At 38.9% G+C, this 17,793-nt stretch overlaps 2 protein-coding genes across 2 annotated transcripts; one reads left to right on the forward strand and one right to left on the reverse strand.

Moving 5' to 3' along the window:
* Window positions 1–1,987: 1,987 nt before the first annotated feature.
* On the forward strand, window positions 1,988–17,697 carry LOC119629010 (DNA oxidative demethylase ALKBH2). Its single transcript, XM_038013327.2, has 5 exons — window positions 1,988–2,076; window positions 2,288–2,459; window positions 11,341–11,520; window positions 12,188–12,351; window positions 17,539–17,697. The coding sequence occupies exons 2-5, from the start codon at window positions 2,290–2,292 to the stop codon at window positions 17,682–17,684; spliced, it is 660 nt and encodes a 219-aa protein (XP_037869255.1). The 5' UTR covers window positions 1,988–2,076; window positions 2,288–2,289; the 3' UTR covers window positions 17,685–17,697.
* Window positions 12,543–17,408, reverse strand: LOC101736555 (intraflagellar transport protein 70A). Its single transcript, XM_004921520.4, has 2 exons — window positions 17,252–17,408; window positions 12,543–14,564 (listed from the first exon to the last, which is right to left on the reverse strand). Exons 1-2 carry the CDS (start codon window positions 17,303–17,305, stop codon window positions 12,630–12,632), a joined length of 1,989 nt encoding a protein of 662 aa, XP_004921577.2. The 5' UTR covers window positions 17,306–17,408; the 3' UTR covers window positions 12,543–12,629.
* Window positions 17,698–17,793: the final 96 nt, after the last annotated feature.

The following is a 17,793-nucleotide window of genomic DNA, read 5'->3' on the forward strand; positions in this document are numbered from 1 at the left end:
TAGGTCGTCGCGAAGATCTACATTCCTCACATACCACGGTGCTCCGACGGCTATCCTGCAGAAACGGGATTGATTGAGCTAGAGAGAGTGTGTGTACGGGTTGCGTGAGTGAACACTACACTTGCATGGATCATGACGGAAAGCCAATCTTGCAGTAAAAAATTTGCGATTAAGTCGATGGAAAAGTGCTTAATTGTGTTTACCTCAGATACCTACGTATCTTGTAGTGATATTAAACTCATTGTTGGTTTTTCACACATCATTAAAATATACGTTCGACTGTGATAGTTTTAATTCATAATAGCATTTTTGTTTTTGTTTTATTGGCATGTGAACAAAAATATGACTCATTGGTGCTAAGTGGTTACTTGACAACGGGAATATCAAGATTCCTCTTGAGACTAAGATTAAGATTCAATTGCATAGTGGCTGTCCTGCCCTTTGAACCGAAAAGAATTGCCTGCTTTTTTATTGCTTAGATGGGTGGCCGAGCTCATAGCTCAATTGGTGTTAAATGGTTACTGGAGCCCATAGACATCTACAACGTAAATGCGCCACCCACCATGAGATATAAGTTTTAAATCTCAAGTATAGTTACAACGGCTGCCCCACCCTTCAAACCGAAACCCATTACTGCTGCACGGCAGAAATAGGTAGGGTGGTGGTATCCACCCGCGCGGACTCACAAGAGGTCCTACCACCAGTAATTACGCAAATTATAATTTTACAGGTTTCATTTTTATTACACGATATTATTCCATCACCGTGGAAGTCAATCGTGAGCATTTGTTGAGTACGTAATTCATTAGAAAAATTGGTACCGGCCTTGGATTCGAACATCGGTGCATCGCTCAACACGAATGCACCGGACGTCTTATCCTTTAGGCCACGACGACAGCACACAAGACTCTCTCGTTAAGTCGAAAGTTCTTGATAGAAATGGGCATGGCGTGATAACTAACCGTGTGGGACCTTATGACTACGACCCTAATACTAGTACGTTCGTTTTAATTCGAGTTTTAATTTTATTATCCCATATTATATTATTACTTAATTGTGAAAGTCATTCGTGAACATTCATGCGTACTTCCTTAAATTAAATATTGGCGCATGCGAGATTAGGACACTAACGTGGTCGCTTCGATCAATATGAGTAGTGCATGGGCCATCGTATCTTTAAGAACATGATGACTTCTGAAATAACTGAACAGTTAAGTCTATTGAAGTGACAATGAATGGCTATTTGTCTATTTACTATTTTATAAAAGCACAAAGTTTAGCCAAAAAGACGCGTAACTAACGGTTGTAAATAATTCAAATATCTTTAACTTTCCCTTTTAAAAATTATACATGTGATTTGGTGAACTTGTCTCAAGATTTCCTTCATTCTAGTTGGCAGAGTAGCTGGACTGAATCAAGCCAGTCAAAAGGGAAATCTTATAGTACTATTCAACCCACAATACCTTCAAAGCCGTGGTTTTTCAAAATTCATTTCGCTAAACGTGTAACAACATGTCTCATTCGCATGCGATTGGGACATGTTTCCACTCCAGCCCATCTTTTTAAATTCAAAATAGTTGATAATCCAGCCTGTGATTGCGGTGCTGAAGTCTGTGACGTTAATCACATTTTCTTTTCTTGCTCTCTAAATGATTGCTCTTCTTTCTATTTAAATTTGATTTCATTACGTATTCCATTTCCTACTTCCATTATGTGTCTTTTATCTATGAATTCTCCTAATGTATACAGTTTATTGTCTTTATTTATATTATCTAATGATGTACATATTTAATTTAATCTTATTTATATATGTATCTTCATATATTCTCTAACTTTCCTAATCTGTCCCTAGCGAATCCGTTCAAAAAAAAAAAAAAAATTTTTTTTATTTTTTATTACGTAGTTCCCAAGCTTTTATTTTGCTTTGTGGCAAATGCGCAAGCCGCGCGAGCCAAAATCAAACAGAAGAAGAAGAACTTGGACTACATTTTTTTCTAGTGTAGGCAACATTCTGTAGCGGATATAAGTTTACTCTATGGCGAAAAGGAATAAAAAAGGATTTTAAAAGCGAAACAGGTACTTTTCCATAAATTTCGAACTTGTTCTAGTCACTATGAATGACTTTTTATTCAGGAACTAGATTATTTTCATAAATTAGATGGTCCAAAATTTACAAAAATATGTTACTACTTTTTGGAAAATCAATTGTTTTGGAAAGCCTACCTTCATTTTTTTTATGACATATGAGTGTTGCCTGTGCAGCCTCAAATTTGGGTAATCATTACAGAAATGGAGAAACTAAACGAAATTGACAAAGAATCTATTTCGTGGAAATACGTGAAACATGAAGGACTTAATTTAAGTTATTCGGTGCCAATACCGAAAAATGTGTCCAACCAATTATTCATGGAACTCGAAAAGGAGATTAAATACTTCACGGGAGATTTAGCAAAAGTGAAGTACGTATATTTGTTTTTTAAACGCTAACTAATAGTAAGGTCTACTTTTTTATTTCACAGGCAGCTGCCATCAGACTGTGTTGTGATGAATTTCTCACTTTAATTTACGACTTAGCTCTCTTCCTCTACTCTTCTATATTAGTGTAATCCATAGAGTTACTATTCTAACTGGAGTGCTTACTTCGTTTGACATAAAAACTAAAAATATACTTTATCTCTATGGCTTAAAGTTTATTTTTAAATAGCAAAAGATGTAAGGAAAAACGGTCTGAAAAGAGAATGATTATTAAGTGGTGGTGTCCCTCTCGCACATTTTACAAACAAAAAGCAGTGTTGCTAGCTTAGAGGATTTTCCATAAAATCTCGGAATTTGGACCCCGTCTTCGTTATCAAAAATGGCTTTTAGTGGTTAGTGGATTTTTTAGTAGCTTGGGTGTTGTTGAAAATTATCGAAAAGTTTAAAATCAATCCACTTTACAGGATTTTAAACATTTTATGACAATAATATATCTAAATACATATTATTTAAACGAAGTGACTTAAACTTAACTAGAAAATGTTGCGAGAATTTAGAATTTCCATCAACGTCAAAAATTAAATTGGTTCAAAATAAACGTACAAAGTTATGGTGAAATTAGTTTCTGATGATGACAATTTATTAAAATAAATTATATAAGAAGTATTGATTATATGATATATATTGATTTTTAATAGAACATCATATATTAATAAAGCTTATTAACAAAAAAAATATTGTTCTATGTTAATAAGAACTCTGTTTAATGGAAAATTTAATGGTAGGTACGTAGATTTCTGATGGTTTTCATGTTGAATTTGGTGGGAAGCCAGATTAATTGTTGGCATCACCGAAAAAGAGCTATGAATGGATTAAAAGAAAAATGGCGTCTATTTACGTTTGTAGTGCGAAGTTAAAATGGCACTGATACAGCTTGTGGCTTGTTTTTTTTTCGAAAATCGTGAAAGTTTCCGTGTAATCATGGTGAACACTTTTAATGTAAGTGGTTTTAAGCGAGAATCGTCTCCAGTTTGTGGAATATCCTTCCATATGTCAGATTCATTGATAAATTTTTACTAGTGTGAGCATATATTTTTAAAATGTGAGATATTTTTTCTCATTATAATATTTAATACCATTTGTCTTGTAAATTGTACTTAATCTATGTCATATACTAAATTTGAAAAAACAATCGTGAAAACTATAATTTTGCAATGTATTTTTCATTTTATAAGAGCCATCACGTGGTATTTTTTGAACTTTTTTTATTGTATTGAATAGCGTCGCACGGAAGCATGTATATCATTTGCCTGACGTTAAGCGAACGAGTAGGATCTTCTAGTAAATATGACGTTGGAATTTCTGGAAAATGTCCTATATAAAGGTCAAACAAGAAGAATCAAGTACTCAAACGCAAGAAATAAAAAATACCCCGAGAAAAGCAAAATTACGACAAGATGTTAAGGTATTGAAACAAAAACTTAAAAGTCGCGAAATAGTGATTGTAAATATAAAGTCGATTTTAGATTTATTAAAGAAAAATGGCGATTTTTAATTGAATTGAAATTTAAATTGCGAAATTTTAATGATACTCATGGTCCACTTAGATATTGATTAAAATAAATTATGTATTTCGTTGAAAAAAAAGAATTTACTTAAAATAGAGGAAATGTTATATTATAAGACTACAGAAAATTAACTGAACTTAATAATAATAATATGTATAACCAATATTTTGTAAATAGAGATCAAGTACTATGTGTATCGTGTTATGTGTATTGACTTGTCATTTAAGAGTTATTTAATTGTCTACATATAACAAATAAATGAATTTCAGTTCATTTCATTTTATTACCCATTGTGTTTTATTTCCTAAAATGTAACTAGTAGACTTAATATACACGTGTCATTAAAATAGCACAGAAGTAAAAATACAAACAATTTTAAATCAATTGAAGATGTGAATGTAGGAAAAGAGCACCCGATACGCGCAGACCATGTGTGTTGCAGTGTCTCACTCAGTGTGTCAAATATTAATTTGCACGGCCCACTTAGCCAGTACATTAAAGTAGGAATTGCGTAATTAAGTTCAACATAATATATTATTTAAGTCGCGGTTGAGTATTCGGACGTTAAACACGAGTTTGAGGAAGTTTAAGTAATAGAACTGAGGTAATGATGTTTGTAATAAAACTCAGTGCTAGATTTTCGACAACGCAGCAATTTCCAAAAAAAACCGTCGAAAAAGTCACCATGACGACGAAGCAATGTTTAGAATTGAATTTACATAAATAAAAGGTTGCAAGCACGTGTTTTGTATTTACATAGGGTTACACAGAATTACTTAAGGTAAATTCAAAACTTATGCATGTGTATAATTTTGTCCTATAATTAAATTATATATGGTCACCACATTAGACAAGGACACCGCGACCAAAAAGTATTCTCTTTCGAGACCGATTTCTCGGCATTAGACAGCACTCCAGTTGTAGGTACTTATTAACTCCATGGTGTAATCATACTCCTCAATCTCTATTAAAGTTTACCCGCCCGGCCATAGATAATACACTTAATATTTAAGGGCGACCGCCTCATAGATAATACACTTTATATGACCGCCCGGGTAGAATGGTAATTCACCCAGTATCATCATTCTGAGTACATAATTCTGTTATATAAAAGAATGGGTGCTTCCACACTTCTATCTTGTGTTTCAAAATAATCGGTGGCAGCTTTAGTATTTTTTTAAATTCTTGTTTTCTCTTTATTTTTTACATTGTAGTGTATCTGCTGTTTCTTTAAATCTAGCTTCCTTACCAGAGTATAACATGTTCCAATTTAAAAAAAGGAAAGTAATAATTTGCTAAACTCAAACACATAACCATTGGTCGGTCTGAAGTTGGTGTGCGCGTCACTCCGCGGGTGCCGGCGGAAGATCAGCGCCGCAGTATCGATTGTTTCGTTACTGTTAGGCATTGCTGAGCCGGTAACCGTTTTCAAGGCTCGTTATTTTTCTTATTTTTCTGCCTAATTTATGTTTGGAATAAATGTATTTTTATTATTATTAGTATTTACCAGTTTCGGTGATTTTGTATAAATACATGTGCAGTTTTGTAGGTTGTGTGGTGGTCCGTGTAGCGGGAGATACGGGGTTGTCCCGGCGTGTTCCAGAATATATCCCAAATTAAACACTCCACCAACAGTTAATAGTTTGTATTTGGTAAGAAGCACAAGCACAGGGAAGCAGAAAGAAGAAGTGGATAATTAATTATAAGTTCAAAATGATAAAATATATTTACTGGCGGTAGAACGATTGTTTACGATATTATAGCAGTGTCACATGCGTCGCAAGCGAAAGCGTGGTGCGGACTGGCGGGCGGGAGGTGACATGACCGGCCGTCGTACGAGTCGAGCTTTTTACGTTTTGTTTATGCACATTACACCGTACGATTTTTTTGCATGTCTGCCACTGTGTGGAGGACGCCACACCACTCCCCTCCAGAGACCGTCCTACGGGCGATAATACATGGGTAATCGTACTGTTCTTCCGGAACGTGTTTTCTTAACAGGTCCTTCATTGGCTGGTGTCTTCTTTTCAGGTATCTCCTTTTCAGCAGCCTTTTCGTCGTGATTCTTTTTCATCCGTGAACTAGGTGGAAATGACGTGTTTCTTCCAAGATCTGTGTTATCTGTGAGTATATATGCAGGTTTTATTCTTTCTATTGTTACGGAAACTGGTTTCCCTTTTATTAACAGCTTGAATACCTTATCATTTCTTTCCAGTATTTCGTGAGGTTCGGTGTAAGCTGGTTGGAGGGCCCCCTTCAAGGCGTCTTCTCTTAGATAAACATGGGTTGTTGTAGCGAGATCCTTAAAAACAAATGCTGTTTTCTTGCAGTGCCTAGATGCGGGTTGCGGTTGTATATCCTTTACTATAGATCGGAGTCTAGTCATAAAATCGGTAAGATCTTCCGTTTTGTTTTTGGATGAACGAAACAATTCCCCTGGTAATCGAAGCGTTTGTCCGTATACTAACTCAGCCGGACACGCTTGAATGTCTTCTTTATAGGTGTTTCGGATTCCGAGTAAGACAAGTGGTAGTGATTCTGTCCAATTTAATGTTGAGTGACATACTATAGCAGCCTTCAACTGCCTGTGAAATCTTTCAACCATGCCGTTGCATGCAGGATGATAAGCCGTCGTTCGTTTGTGCTCGAACCCGACCATTTCAGCCAAATTGTTAAATAGGACCGATTCGAATTGCCGTCCTCTGTCAGTGATAACGGCGGTAGGGCAACCAAAGCGTGCTATCCATTCAGATATCAGGGCTTTAGCTACGGTTTCGGCGCTTATGTCCATGATCGGTATGGCTTCTGGCCATCTTGTAAATCGATCAACGATGGTTAGGCAATACTTATAGCCGTTCGATATTGGCATTGGACCTATTAGGTCTATATGTATAGTGGTAAATCTGGCCCGTGGTAATTGAAATGTTCCAGGAGTTACGGTTACATGTCGGGTAATCTTGGAATGTTGACAGGAATGACATGACCTCGTCCATTCACGGCAATCTTTTCTCATACTGGGCCATACGTAGCGCTGGGCTACTAACTTTGCAGTTGCTGCAGCGCCAGGGTGGCTCAGTGAATGCAAGTTATTGAATACTTGACGTCGAAACGGTGCTGTGACGAATGGCCGTGGAAGTTGTTGGCTGTCATCGCAAACCAGCTGTGTTTTTGTTCCAGGTATAGTTAGCTTACGAAAGGTCAGTGACGTTGATCCCTCTTTTAGTAAACGTTTTAGCTCTGGATCGCTATCTTGTGATTTCGCTAACTGTATCAGGTCGATGGGTTGTGCTACTTCTTCAATTCTCGATAAAGTATCTGCCACGACATTTTCTTTCCCAGATATGTGACGTATATCTGTCGTAAACTGCGAAATATAGTCGAGGTGGCGGAACTGTCGAGGTGAGCACTTATCTTTCCTGGTAGCGAATGCGTAGCATATGGGCTTGTGATCCGTGTATACGGTAAAATGTCGAGCTTCTAGCATGTGTCTGAAATGTTGGATTCCCTCATAGATCGCAAGTAGCTCCCTGTCGTAAGGAGAGTATTTTACTTGTGATGGACTGAGTTTCCGTGAAAAAAACGCTAGAGGTTCCCAAGTATTATTCTTACATTGCTGAAGAGCAGCACCAATTGCGGTATCTGAAGCATCTGTGACGATTGCCATTTTCGCATCTGCGTCAGGGTGTGCCAGCAGTGTAGCGCGGCATAGGCTGTTTTTACATTCTTCAAATGCGTATAATGCGTCACCAGCGATGTTTACAGGGTGAGAACCTTTTATTTTGTCGGTTAGTAACATGTGAAGTGGCGCTTGGATTTTAGCTGCGTCAGGTATGAACTTCCGGTAGAAATTTAGCATTCCCAGAAAGCGGCGTAGTTCTTTAGCAGTTTTTGGTACTGGGAATGCTCTGATTGCATCTACTTTTGTTTCCAAGGGCTTGATTCCGGCAGATGAAACCTTGTAGCCTAGGAAAGTAACTTCTGACGCTCCAAATACGCATTTCGATGTATTTATTACCATGCCATATTGTTTGAGCCTTTCAAATATTTGGCGTAGGTGATTCCTGTGGGAAGATTCATCCCGGGAAAATATCAAAAAATCGTCCAAGAAAGCGTAAGTGAAGTCCAAACCTCTTGTCATCTCGTCCACAAAGCGTTGGAACGTTTGGCCTGCGTTTCTGAGTCCGAAAGTCATATACGGAAACTCGTATAGACCAAACGGGGTTGTTATTGCGGTTTTTGCTATATCCTCGCTGTTTACTGGAATCTGATTGTAAGCTTTTACCAGGTCTATGGTAGAGAATACCTGGCATCCAGAAATATTGTGGGTGAAATCGTGAATGTTGCGTATGGGGTAGCGATCAGGAATCGTTCTCGCATTCAACATCCTGTAATCACCGCATGGACGCCATCCGCTGCTTTTCTTCGGTGCTAAGTGGAGAGGTGATGACCATGGACTCTCTGATGGTCTAGCAGTTCCATTTTTCAGCATAGCTGCGAATTGTTCTTTGGCGATAAGCAGTTTATCCGGAGCTAAGCGGCGTGGAGCACATGAAATTGGAGGTCCCGGCGTAGTCCGTATATGGTGGACTGTGCCGTGATGGATGACACGGTCGGTCCCAGCAGGGCGCGTTATCTCAGGAAATTGACGCAGTAATTGATGGTAAGCTGTTTCGCCGATCAATGTCTTCACAGAAGAAATAGTGTTCGACGATAAAACTGCAGCTGCTGGTGTCGTCAATGTCGTAGTGCTGTCGATTAGGCGATGATTACGGCAATCGACGATGAGGCCGTAGAATGATAGAAAGTCGACTCCAATGATGGCTTTTGTAACGTCTGCCACGATGAAACGCCATTGGTAGGCACGACGGAGGCCCAAGTTCAACTCTAGGTGAGCGAAACCGTAGGTGGCTATGGCAGTTCCGTTTGCTGCGTAGAGTTTGTAGCTGGTGGGTGATCGCCGTTCGCGTAGAGCGGTGCGGGGGAAGACGCAGAGATCGCTGCCAGTATCAACTAAAAACTGCATCTTCGTTTTCCGATCAGAAACAAATAGGCGACCAGGTACATGTTGGCTATCGGACGTCGCCATTACCGACTGCCTTGGTAGTTTTCCGGCCGAAAATCACAAGGTTTTGTGCACCATTTCGCTTGATTGCCGAATTTATAGTGGTACCAACATGTCGGAAACTTTTTATAGCTAGACTGTGACCGTTTCGTTTTTCTATCTGGACTGTCTCTTCTAGTCCTAGATCTGGAGCGGTGTTTATGAGTCGTAAGTGCCTTCACTTGCCTTGAAAGTTCGTCGATCTGTTTGGCCATCGACGCGAGCGACGGTTCTGTAGCCTTTAGTGCTGATGTTGTGGCTATTTGAGGCGAGCATGGTATTATTTCGTGCACACTGTCGGCTAGGTCTGCTAAAGCCAGTAAATCCAGTCGTTTCTGAGATACAATGATCGGTTGAAGTGTAGTGGGCAAGCGGCTGGTCCAGATGGTTTTTATAAATTCTTCTGGAACCGTTGGTCCTGCGAGTTGCTGCAAATGTCGGAGAAATTGCGACGGTCGTCGGTCCCCAAGTTCCTCATGCATAAGTAGCTGCTTTACTTCCTTTTCTCGCGATGTAGATAGACGCTTGATCAGTTCGCTTTTCAATCGTTCGTATTTCCCGGTTTTTGGAGGTGAAACGATGATATCTTTCACTTCTGCGGCATATCTATGTTCCAGTGTTGAAGTGACATAATAAAATTTTGTATCGTCATCCTTAATACCGGACAGCACAAAATTGCCTTCTAGCTGTGAGAACCAAACGGCTGGTTCTTCGGCCCAAAATGGTGGTGGTCGCACTCCGATACGATAAATGTCGGTCGTGTCGGATGGTGTAAAAGTCTTCGATGATCCATTGTTTGACTTCGATCCGCCATCTTGATTGGCCATGACTAATGTAAATCGTCTTCTTACTGTTTTATGCTACTTATCTTCTTGTTGTCGGGGTCACCAGTGTGGTGGTCCGTGTAGCGGGAGATACGGGGTTGTCCCGGCGTGTTCCAGAATATATCCCAAATTAAACACTCCACCAACAGTTAATAGTTTGTATTTGGTAAGAAGCACAAGCACAGGGAAGCAGAAAGAAGAAGTGGATAATTAATTATAAGTTCAAAATGATAAAATATATTTACTGGCGGTAGAACGATTGTTTACGATATTATAGCAGTGTCACATGCGTCGCAAGCGAAAGCGTGGTGCGGACTGGCGGGCGGGAGGTGACATGACCGGCCGTCGTACGAGTCGAGCTTTTTACGTTTTGTTTATGCACATTACACCGTACGATTTTTTTGCATGTCTGCCACTGTGTGGAGGACGCCACAGTTGTTTACATATAACTTATATATTTATGTTGCGCCTGAGTATACGAATCATAGTCAGCTTTCTCGTTTATTCATAGTACGGAGAGTAGAAATAAGGCGAACTATCTTATATGGTATACAAATTGTAAGTGTCCAGCCGTAAGCAGCAAGCTACAGCAAAAAACCCACCGCAACAGCGCTATGGCAGAAAATGGCATGATATAAATGTAGCAGTTGTAGCTGGAGTGAAGTTTGCGAGTTGTATAATTACTTTTGACGCCATTTTTTAAACTATAACACTTGCTACGGGACCTACCTTAATTGATCGGTTTACGACACTATTTCATACACAGAGAGTGCGCTCTTTACCTCTAACCTACATGATTCAAAGGTTCGGAGAGTAAAGCGATACAGGACATCTAAGTGTTGCTAATTTTTGTGCAACCGTCGATCTAGTAGCTAGTGTATTTGTATATCGGGCTGGTAGTAGATTTCAGATTTCACTACGGTCGCTGTTGCTTTGATTTTAGATTTATCCAAAAAAATCGGGGACGAATGTTTATCTACCATGTCCGGTTGCAAGTAGACTGTTTGGGGCAGTTTTACCATAATGACATATCGGTGCTGCCGTGTATTCTAAGGACGGGTCTAGTGACTCTAGTGTGCTTAGTGCGAGTTTTTTAACGTTCTCGATAGCGTAAAAGTTAACTCAATTTTGTGTGGAGTTTTAATGTTTGCTTAGTTTGCCCCTAGGGGCACTGTTCCAGCGGCATACAAACTTCAGGTAACTTTTACGCTATCGAGAACGTTAAAAAATTCGCACTAAGCACATGATCTCTCCCCGTGATATACGTTCGTGTGTCATGCGTTCCAGCTATCACTGCGATTGACAAGCTAGTCTTAATTTTAACTCGTTGACACCTAAGCAGGAAGACTTACCAATATCTCACTTGCTTCAGGGTTTTTGGCAAAACGTATCCTTTGCCCAGACAACAAGTGGCATACGGAGATGATGGCATAACATACACATACTCAGGGGTTACAGTACCTGCCCTACCGTGGCCTGCACCTGTTCTCGCGTTAAGGGATTTTCTTTACGGAATAACGAATATCAGATATGATTTCGTGTTGATAAATAAGTAAGTGAATTTTTATCTTCATAGGTTTATTCAGGCGTGTATGGCTTACTATGTAAAACGCACGATACTTTTAAATTCCGCAACAATGCGATCTGGTTCAACGTGTAAAACCCTTGCAAATTGAAGCGGGTTTTGTGCGGAAACACATGATTAAGGAAATGTTTTTTTTATTGCTTAGTTGGATGGACGAGCTCACAGCCCACCTGGTGTTAAGTGGTTACTGGAGCCCATAGACATCCACAACGTAAATGCGCCACCCACCTTGAGATACAAGTTCTAAGGTCTCAAGTATAGTTACAACGGCTGCCCCACCCTTCAAACCGAAACGCATTACTGCTTCACGGCAGAAATAGGCAGGGTGGTGGTACCCACCCGCGCGGACTCACAAGAGGTCCTACCACCAGTGATTACGCAAATTATAATTTTGCGGGTTTGGTTTTTATTACACGATGTCATTCCTTCACCATGGAAGTCAATCGTGAACATTTGTTGAGTACGTATATAATTTGAAAAATTGGTACCCGCCTGCGGGATTAGAACACCAGTGCATCGCTACATACGAATGCACCGGGCGTCTTATCCTTTAGGCCACGACGACTTCACTTTAGGCCACGACGACTTCATGTGCCCCTAATATACTAAAATATAATGTTATATTTTCTCATAGATACAGAAACGGTATAGATCATATGGGCGAACATAGGGACAATGAACCAGAATTGGACCCAAGCTACCCCATCGCATCTATTTCTTTAGGACAGGAACGACCGTTTGTATTGAAACATAGAGATGCAAGAAAATCTGGAAAAGAGAAAAGGGCAATACCTACAGGTTTGTAGCAGCATCGGCAGATTATGTGTAAATATAAATTAACCTAATACCTAATAGAAATCATTAGAATTATAAATATTATAGTGGTCTTTTCGGTCAGAACGTTTGTAAAGCCAAAAATGTTGATGACCATGGACAGAGAAATGAGGTCTGGCAAAAAATTGTAATTATTTTTCGGTATTAACTTTACATTTAAAAAGTCAATTATTTTATTACATTAAGTGTATTAATACATACATTTTATTACTTTACACTTAAAAACTAAAACAATGCGTTATTTACTTCAAATCTTCATATTTGTTTATAGTTACAGAATCATCAATATGACGCAACTTATAAAACATGTACCTTAATAATCTAGCTTCATATGTCACAGTGTGTTTTGCCTTTGTATTTGCATCTTCCTCTTGGAACGGGTTCTCGATCACCGTGCTAACTTTGCGTCCGTACGCTTCGCAGCCTTCGAGGAACAGTAAACAATCTTTGATAGTATTATCTTTGACTACAATCAAATGTTTTGCTAGATTCTCCAGAAAAGAAAGGAAACATCTTTTTGCGTAAAACCACGTATCAGTACCGAGCCGTTTGTTGAATGGTTCAAGCGATTTGATGACTCTAGAAATACCGAATTCGTAGTTACCCTTAGCGCAATACAATGTGCCTATAACCAAATTAACAATGCACAAGTGGAAAAACTTCTTTTGTGGATCTTCAAATATTTGCTGCTCTTCTTCTTTCTCTATTTTGCGCATGATGTCTTCCGCTTCTTCGTTCTGTGACGTCATTATGTAAGAAACGCAAAGATTGGCCAAAACAACTGCGCTTACGTCTAGAATATTGTCGTACTGCTTCTTAACGATTGGTTCGTAAAAACTGGCAGCCTCCTTGTATTTATTCTCTTGCATAAATAGCACGTGAGCTACATTTAGACGCCACACGTCGGAATCATTGCAGAATTCGACTGATTTTCGAAATATTTTCTCAACTTGTCCATAATTTTCCTTATCCCAATATATTTTAGCTTGAGCCATTACTACGGGAATATAACGTTCTAAGGCCTCTTCGTATTCCACTACGGCTTTTTTGACTTGATCGTTGTCACCTTGAGATCGACTCTCTTGCACTATCTTGGTTAGTTTGCGTAGCTGTTCGGCATGCTTAGAAGCTATATCTTCATACTTTTGAAATGCCTCTTCTGGTGAGGTTTGACTCGTTATGATAGCATCCAAGAAATCATAGAGGTATGGTGTTAGATATTTATACGTGAATTGCGCATTTTCAGCCAGAACATCAGCTGCTAAATCATAATACTCAAATTTGCAGTAAAGAAGCAATAAATTTGCGAATGTTTCGGGTGGAAAAAGTTCTTGTTGGAGCAGAAAATGTAGTTTCTCGAAGCCGTCAGTCGGTTTCACGTCGATGGACGTCAGAGCCATATTGTGGAGAGTGACCGCGTCCAACTCGTGTTCGTGCCTTGGTGGCATATCGTTGAGCGCTTCCTTCGCTGAATCAATGTTCTTCAGCTGGTATTCGATGGCCGCTTTTAGGTTAAACACCTCGGTTAATGCCGTTTCGTGAAGCGTCAAAGTATTGCCGACTGATTTAACTTCAGATATTTCAGCTTGCATTCCAACCGCCAGCTCAGGGTGATCACGGATCCCTCTTTCTATCACCAATGTGATGTGTTTTAAAGCTTGTGGAAACTCTTTAAGCTTAAAATAACAAACAGCTATATTATAATGTAAGTGCGCGTTAAAGCCCACAACGTTAAGACTCCTCGAGAACTTTTGCAGAGCTTCTTCAAAGTGGTTTTCTTTAAAAAGCAAGCAACCTAAATTAATATCCTTATCGGGGTCGTCTTGAGGGTAAGAGTCTACAAGTCCTTTCGCCGTGGCAGTGTCATCTTCACTGTACTTAATAGCAGATTGTAGTTTGATAACCTTCCTTTCTAGTTCCGGATTATTGATTTGCATTGTCACTTTGAATGATTCTTCAAACATGGATGCTTCATACAGAGCTTGGGCGAAATACAGTCTGTATTCTGGCACGTCTGGATGCATGGCTGTCAGTTGTTCGTAGCAGTTTGCTGCTTCAACAAAGGCCTGTGTCCTGTAGTAGCAGAAACCCAGGAGCGACAGACCAGCTCGGTTCGGATTGAAATTTATAGCGTCATTTAGTGCTTTGATAGCGTCTTCGTACCTTGCTTCTTTTATCTGGAAAGATTTTTGAAAAACTATTGAAGCTCTTTTCTGAAGGCTATTGTGAAGCAGTGGTTGCAAGTAGACAGTCTGAATAATGATAAATTTTCGTATTCTGAATTCATAAGGACGTTAGGTTGCGAAGAGTCTTCAGGTGATGTATGACATGAATTTTTTTTCCCTACTATGGATATTTGACTGTCCTTAAATCTTGGCAATGTTGAACAATTTTTTTAACTAAATTCCGCTGTTTTTATTAGTTTAATCTTTAATGTAATGGTCACCAATGCTCATCACGTCAATTTAATGCGGATGATTATTAAATTTCTAAACTCCTGATAGCTTTTAATTGTTGTAGAAGGGTAGATAAACTAGCGGTCCGCCTGGTTTTAAATGGTTGGCAAGGGTCATAGACATCACAACGTAACTGCAGGGTTACTACCAATCATGAGTGTCTCGCAGCAGAAACAGGCAGCTTGACGGTATCAATCCATCCTAGACCAAAATACTAAAAAACCATCAGCAAAAAACTTAAGCTAAGAAACAAATTCTCTTCAATGATTTATTTCGATACACAATTTTGTCAGCATCTATTAATGTAACAGCTTATCAAAATATTACAGATAATTAGAATCACAAGTGGCACACACAAAAGGGCATTACTTAGTACTTAAACATCAAAGGAGTCCTTTGATGATTGTACAACGTAATAATATGAACGCTCGAGTGTCGAGATAATGGGGCTCGTGTAACATTTCAAAGTGATCGAGTGTGGTTTGTGACTGCGATGTGCACCAAACGTGACTAGCATACAGCCGGTGATGTTTTGTGGGTGTATAACAAGGACTGGAGAGGTTTATTTGGTCATAACGTCACTGCCTGGTGTGGGCTCGCAATGGGGCATTGCAATCGCAGTAAAGATCACAGCATCATTGATGTTGACCTGTTCTTTTTTATTTTAAGATATTCAGCCATGAGATATAGCTTTATAATAATGAGCAGATTGTTCAGGTTTACCTATGCCTTATTTGGATCTTACGAAACGGTCACGACGCGGCTTTCTTCTTTCTATATTCGTTGTTTACTCGAAAGTGTAAATTTTTCTATCAGTTTTATTAGTACAAGAGAGCTTTAAAAAAGGTACGCACATCTGGGCGTTGCAATTGAACAACTGAATGAGATTTTTTTTAATAGGAAAAGGCCATTGTTCTACTTGCTCTGCACACACACACACACTTAAACATAGACAAAGCACATCCTTAACACTTTAGGTAGGTACCTACCAAAATTGAAAGAGATTTATACTAGGGATTATAATTTGCCCGTTAATCTAATCGTAACCTCGTTTAACGAAAATAATTCGCAATATTTTTTATCAGAGAATCATTTGAGTCGACGAAAAAAACATTTAAATTTTTTTATGCTTAGATGGGTGGACGAGTTCACAGCCCACCTGGTGTTAAGTGGTTATTGGATCCCATAGACATCTACAACGTAAATGCGCCACCCACCATGAGATATAAGTTCTAACTCTCAAGTATAGTTACAACGGCTGCCCCCCACCCTTCAAACCGAAACCCATTACTGCTGCACGGCAGAAATAGGTAGGGTGGTGGTACCTACCCGTGCGGACTCACAACAGGTCCTACCACCAATAATTACGCAAATTATAATTTTTCGGATTTGATTTTTATTACACGATGCTATTCCTTCACCGTGGAAGTCAATCGTGAACAATTGTTTTGCAAAATAGCATCTAGTTCGTGTCACCTTGAAACATTCTTCCGCGTTCAAATCTATGGTGCCGATGGGTTGGGCAGGATTATATCATACTGATAAACAATATCGTTGACACGCACATCAGATTAATCTGTTTTTACTAATGCGGGAAGTGTTTGAGTTAATTAATATTTTAATTATGATTAGCGCTCATGGGAGCCCGTTGATATGAAATCGGGAATTTTGCCGGCCAACTAACCTAACCTTAGCGTGATATATGCATAAATATGTGTATTATGTATGAATTATGGGTGTCTATATAAGAGTTCAAATAAGACAAGCATATATTGAGTCCGCGCGGGTAGGTACCACCGCCCTGCCTATTTCTGCCGTGAAGCAGTAATGCGTTTCGGCTCGAAGGGTGGAGCAGCCGTTGTAACTATACTGAGATCTTAGAACTTATATCTCAAGGTTGGTGGGGCATTTACGTTGTAGATGTCCATGGGCTCCAGTAACTACTTAACACCAGGTGGGCTGTGAGCTCGTCCACCCACCTCTAAGCACTAAAAAAAATGTTAGTACGAACTGATGACAGGAAAACCTTAGCCGGATATACTGTTTCGGATTCCGAAAGAGTATTTAGGTATTTAGGTAGGAGTATTTAGGTAGAGTATAAATACTATCACAATTACTTTCCTTTGTGGTCACTTAATTATTGTCTTATTTACTCTTAGTCAGAATGAATTCTGTGTTGGGCATGTGTCGAGCTAAGCGATTCGAAGTCTTCATTGACCTTCGTTAGCAAAGTGGCGCGTAGTAGGTACTTCATGAGCACTTTTTACAAAATACATATGATCCTCATCCTCCTTTCGTCGATAATCCTCAATGATCGTGGCCTCACATAAATAAAGCACCATGATAGTTTTCCGCTGCTCAGTAAATTCTAAAAAATTACAGTATTTCATCTAATATTAAGCTCTTACCATCGTGTAAATAGTTTTTGTGTATTGTCCGTCTTTAATTTGCAAATAGTTCATAATTATTAATGCAAAGTTATACGGCTTTGTTTCTTGTTAATTAAATTTGAAAATTATCGTGTGTTTCGTTTATGTGTCGACAGGTAACCGTGGCAACATAGTTTTATTTTAATAAATATTGCGACTATGGATTTCTGCATTGGTCACTGAAGTAATTCTTAATCACATAGCTTGGCATGGTATAGACATTTTGTTTTTATTTTATTAACTAATATTTATTACAATTATTTCAGTAACGTTAAACTTGGAGGATGGAAGCGTTTTGTTAATGAATCCGCCAACGAATGAAATCTGGTATCACTCATTACCAACAAGGAAGAAATTACTAGGTGCAAGAATAAATTTAACGTTTCGAAAAATGCGAAAGAAGAATAAATAAATCTAAGAAAACACGTCTGGTTGTCTTATTTAAATTTCTCATTTTAACTGAAGCACTGATTATCCATTGGATGCATCATTCTGGAATGGAATTAAAACGTTAGCATTAA

The sequence above is a fragment of the Bombyx mori genome, chromosome 10 (assembly GCF_030269925.1).
Source record: "Bombyx mori chromosome 10, ASM3026992v2".
NCBI lineage: Eukaryota > Metazoa > Arthropoda > Insecta > Lepidoptera > Bombycidae > Bombyx > Bombyx mori.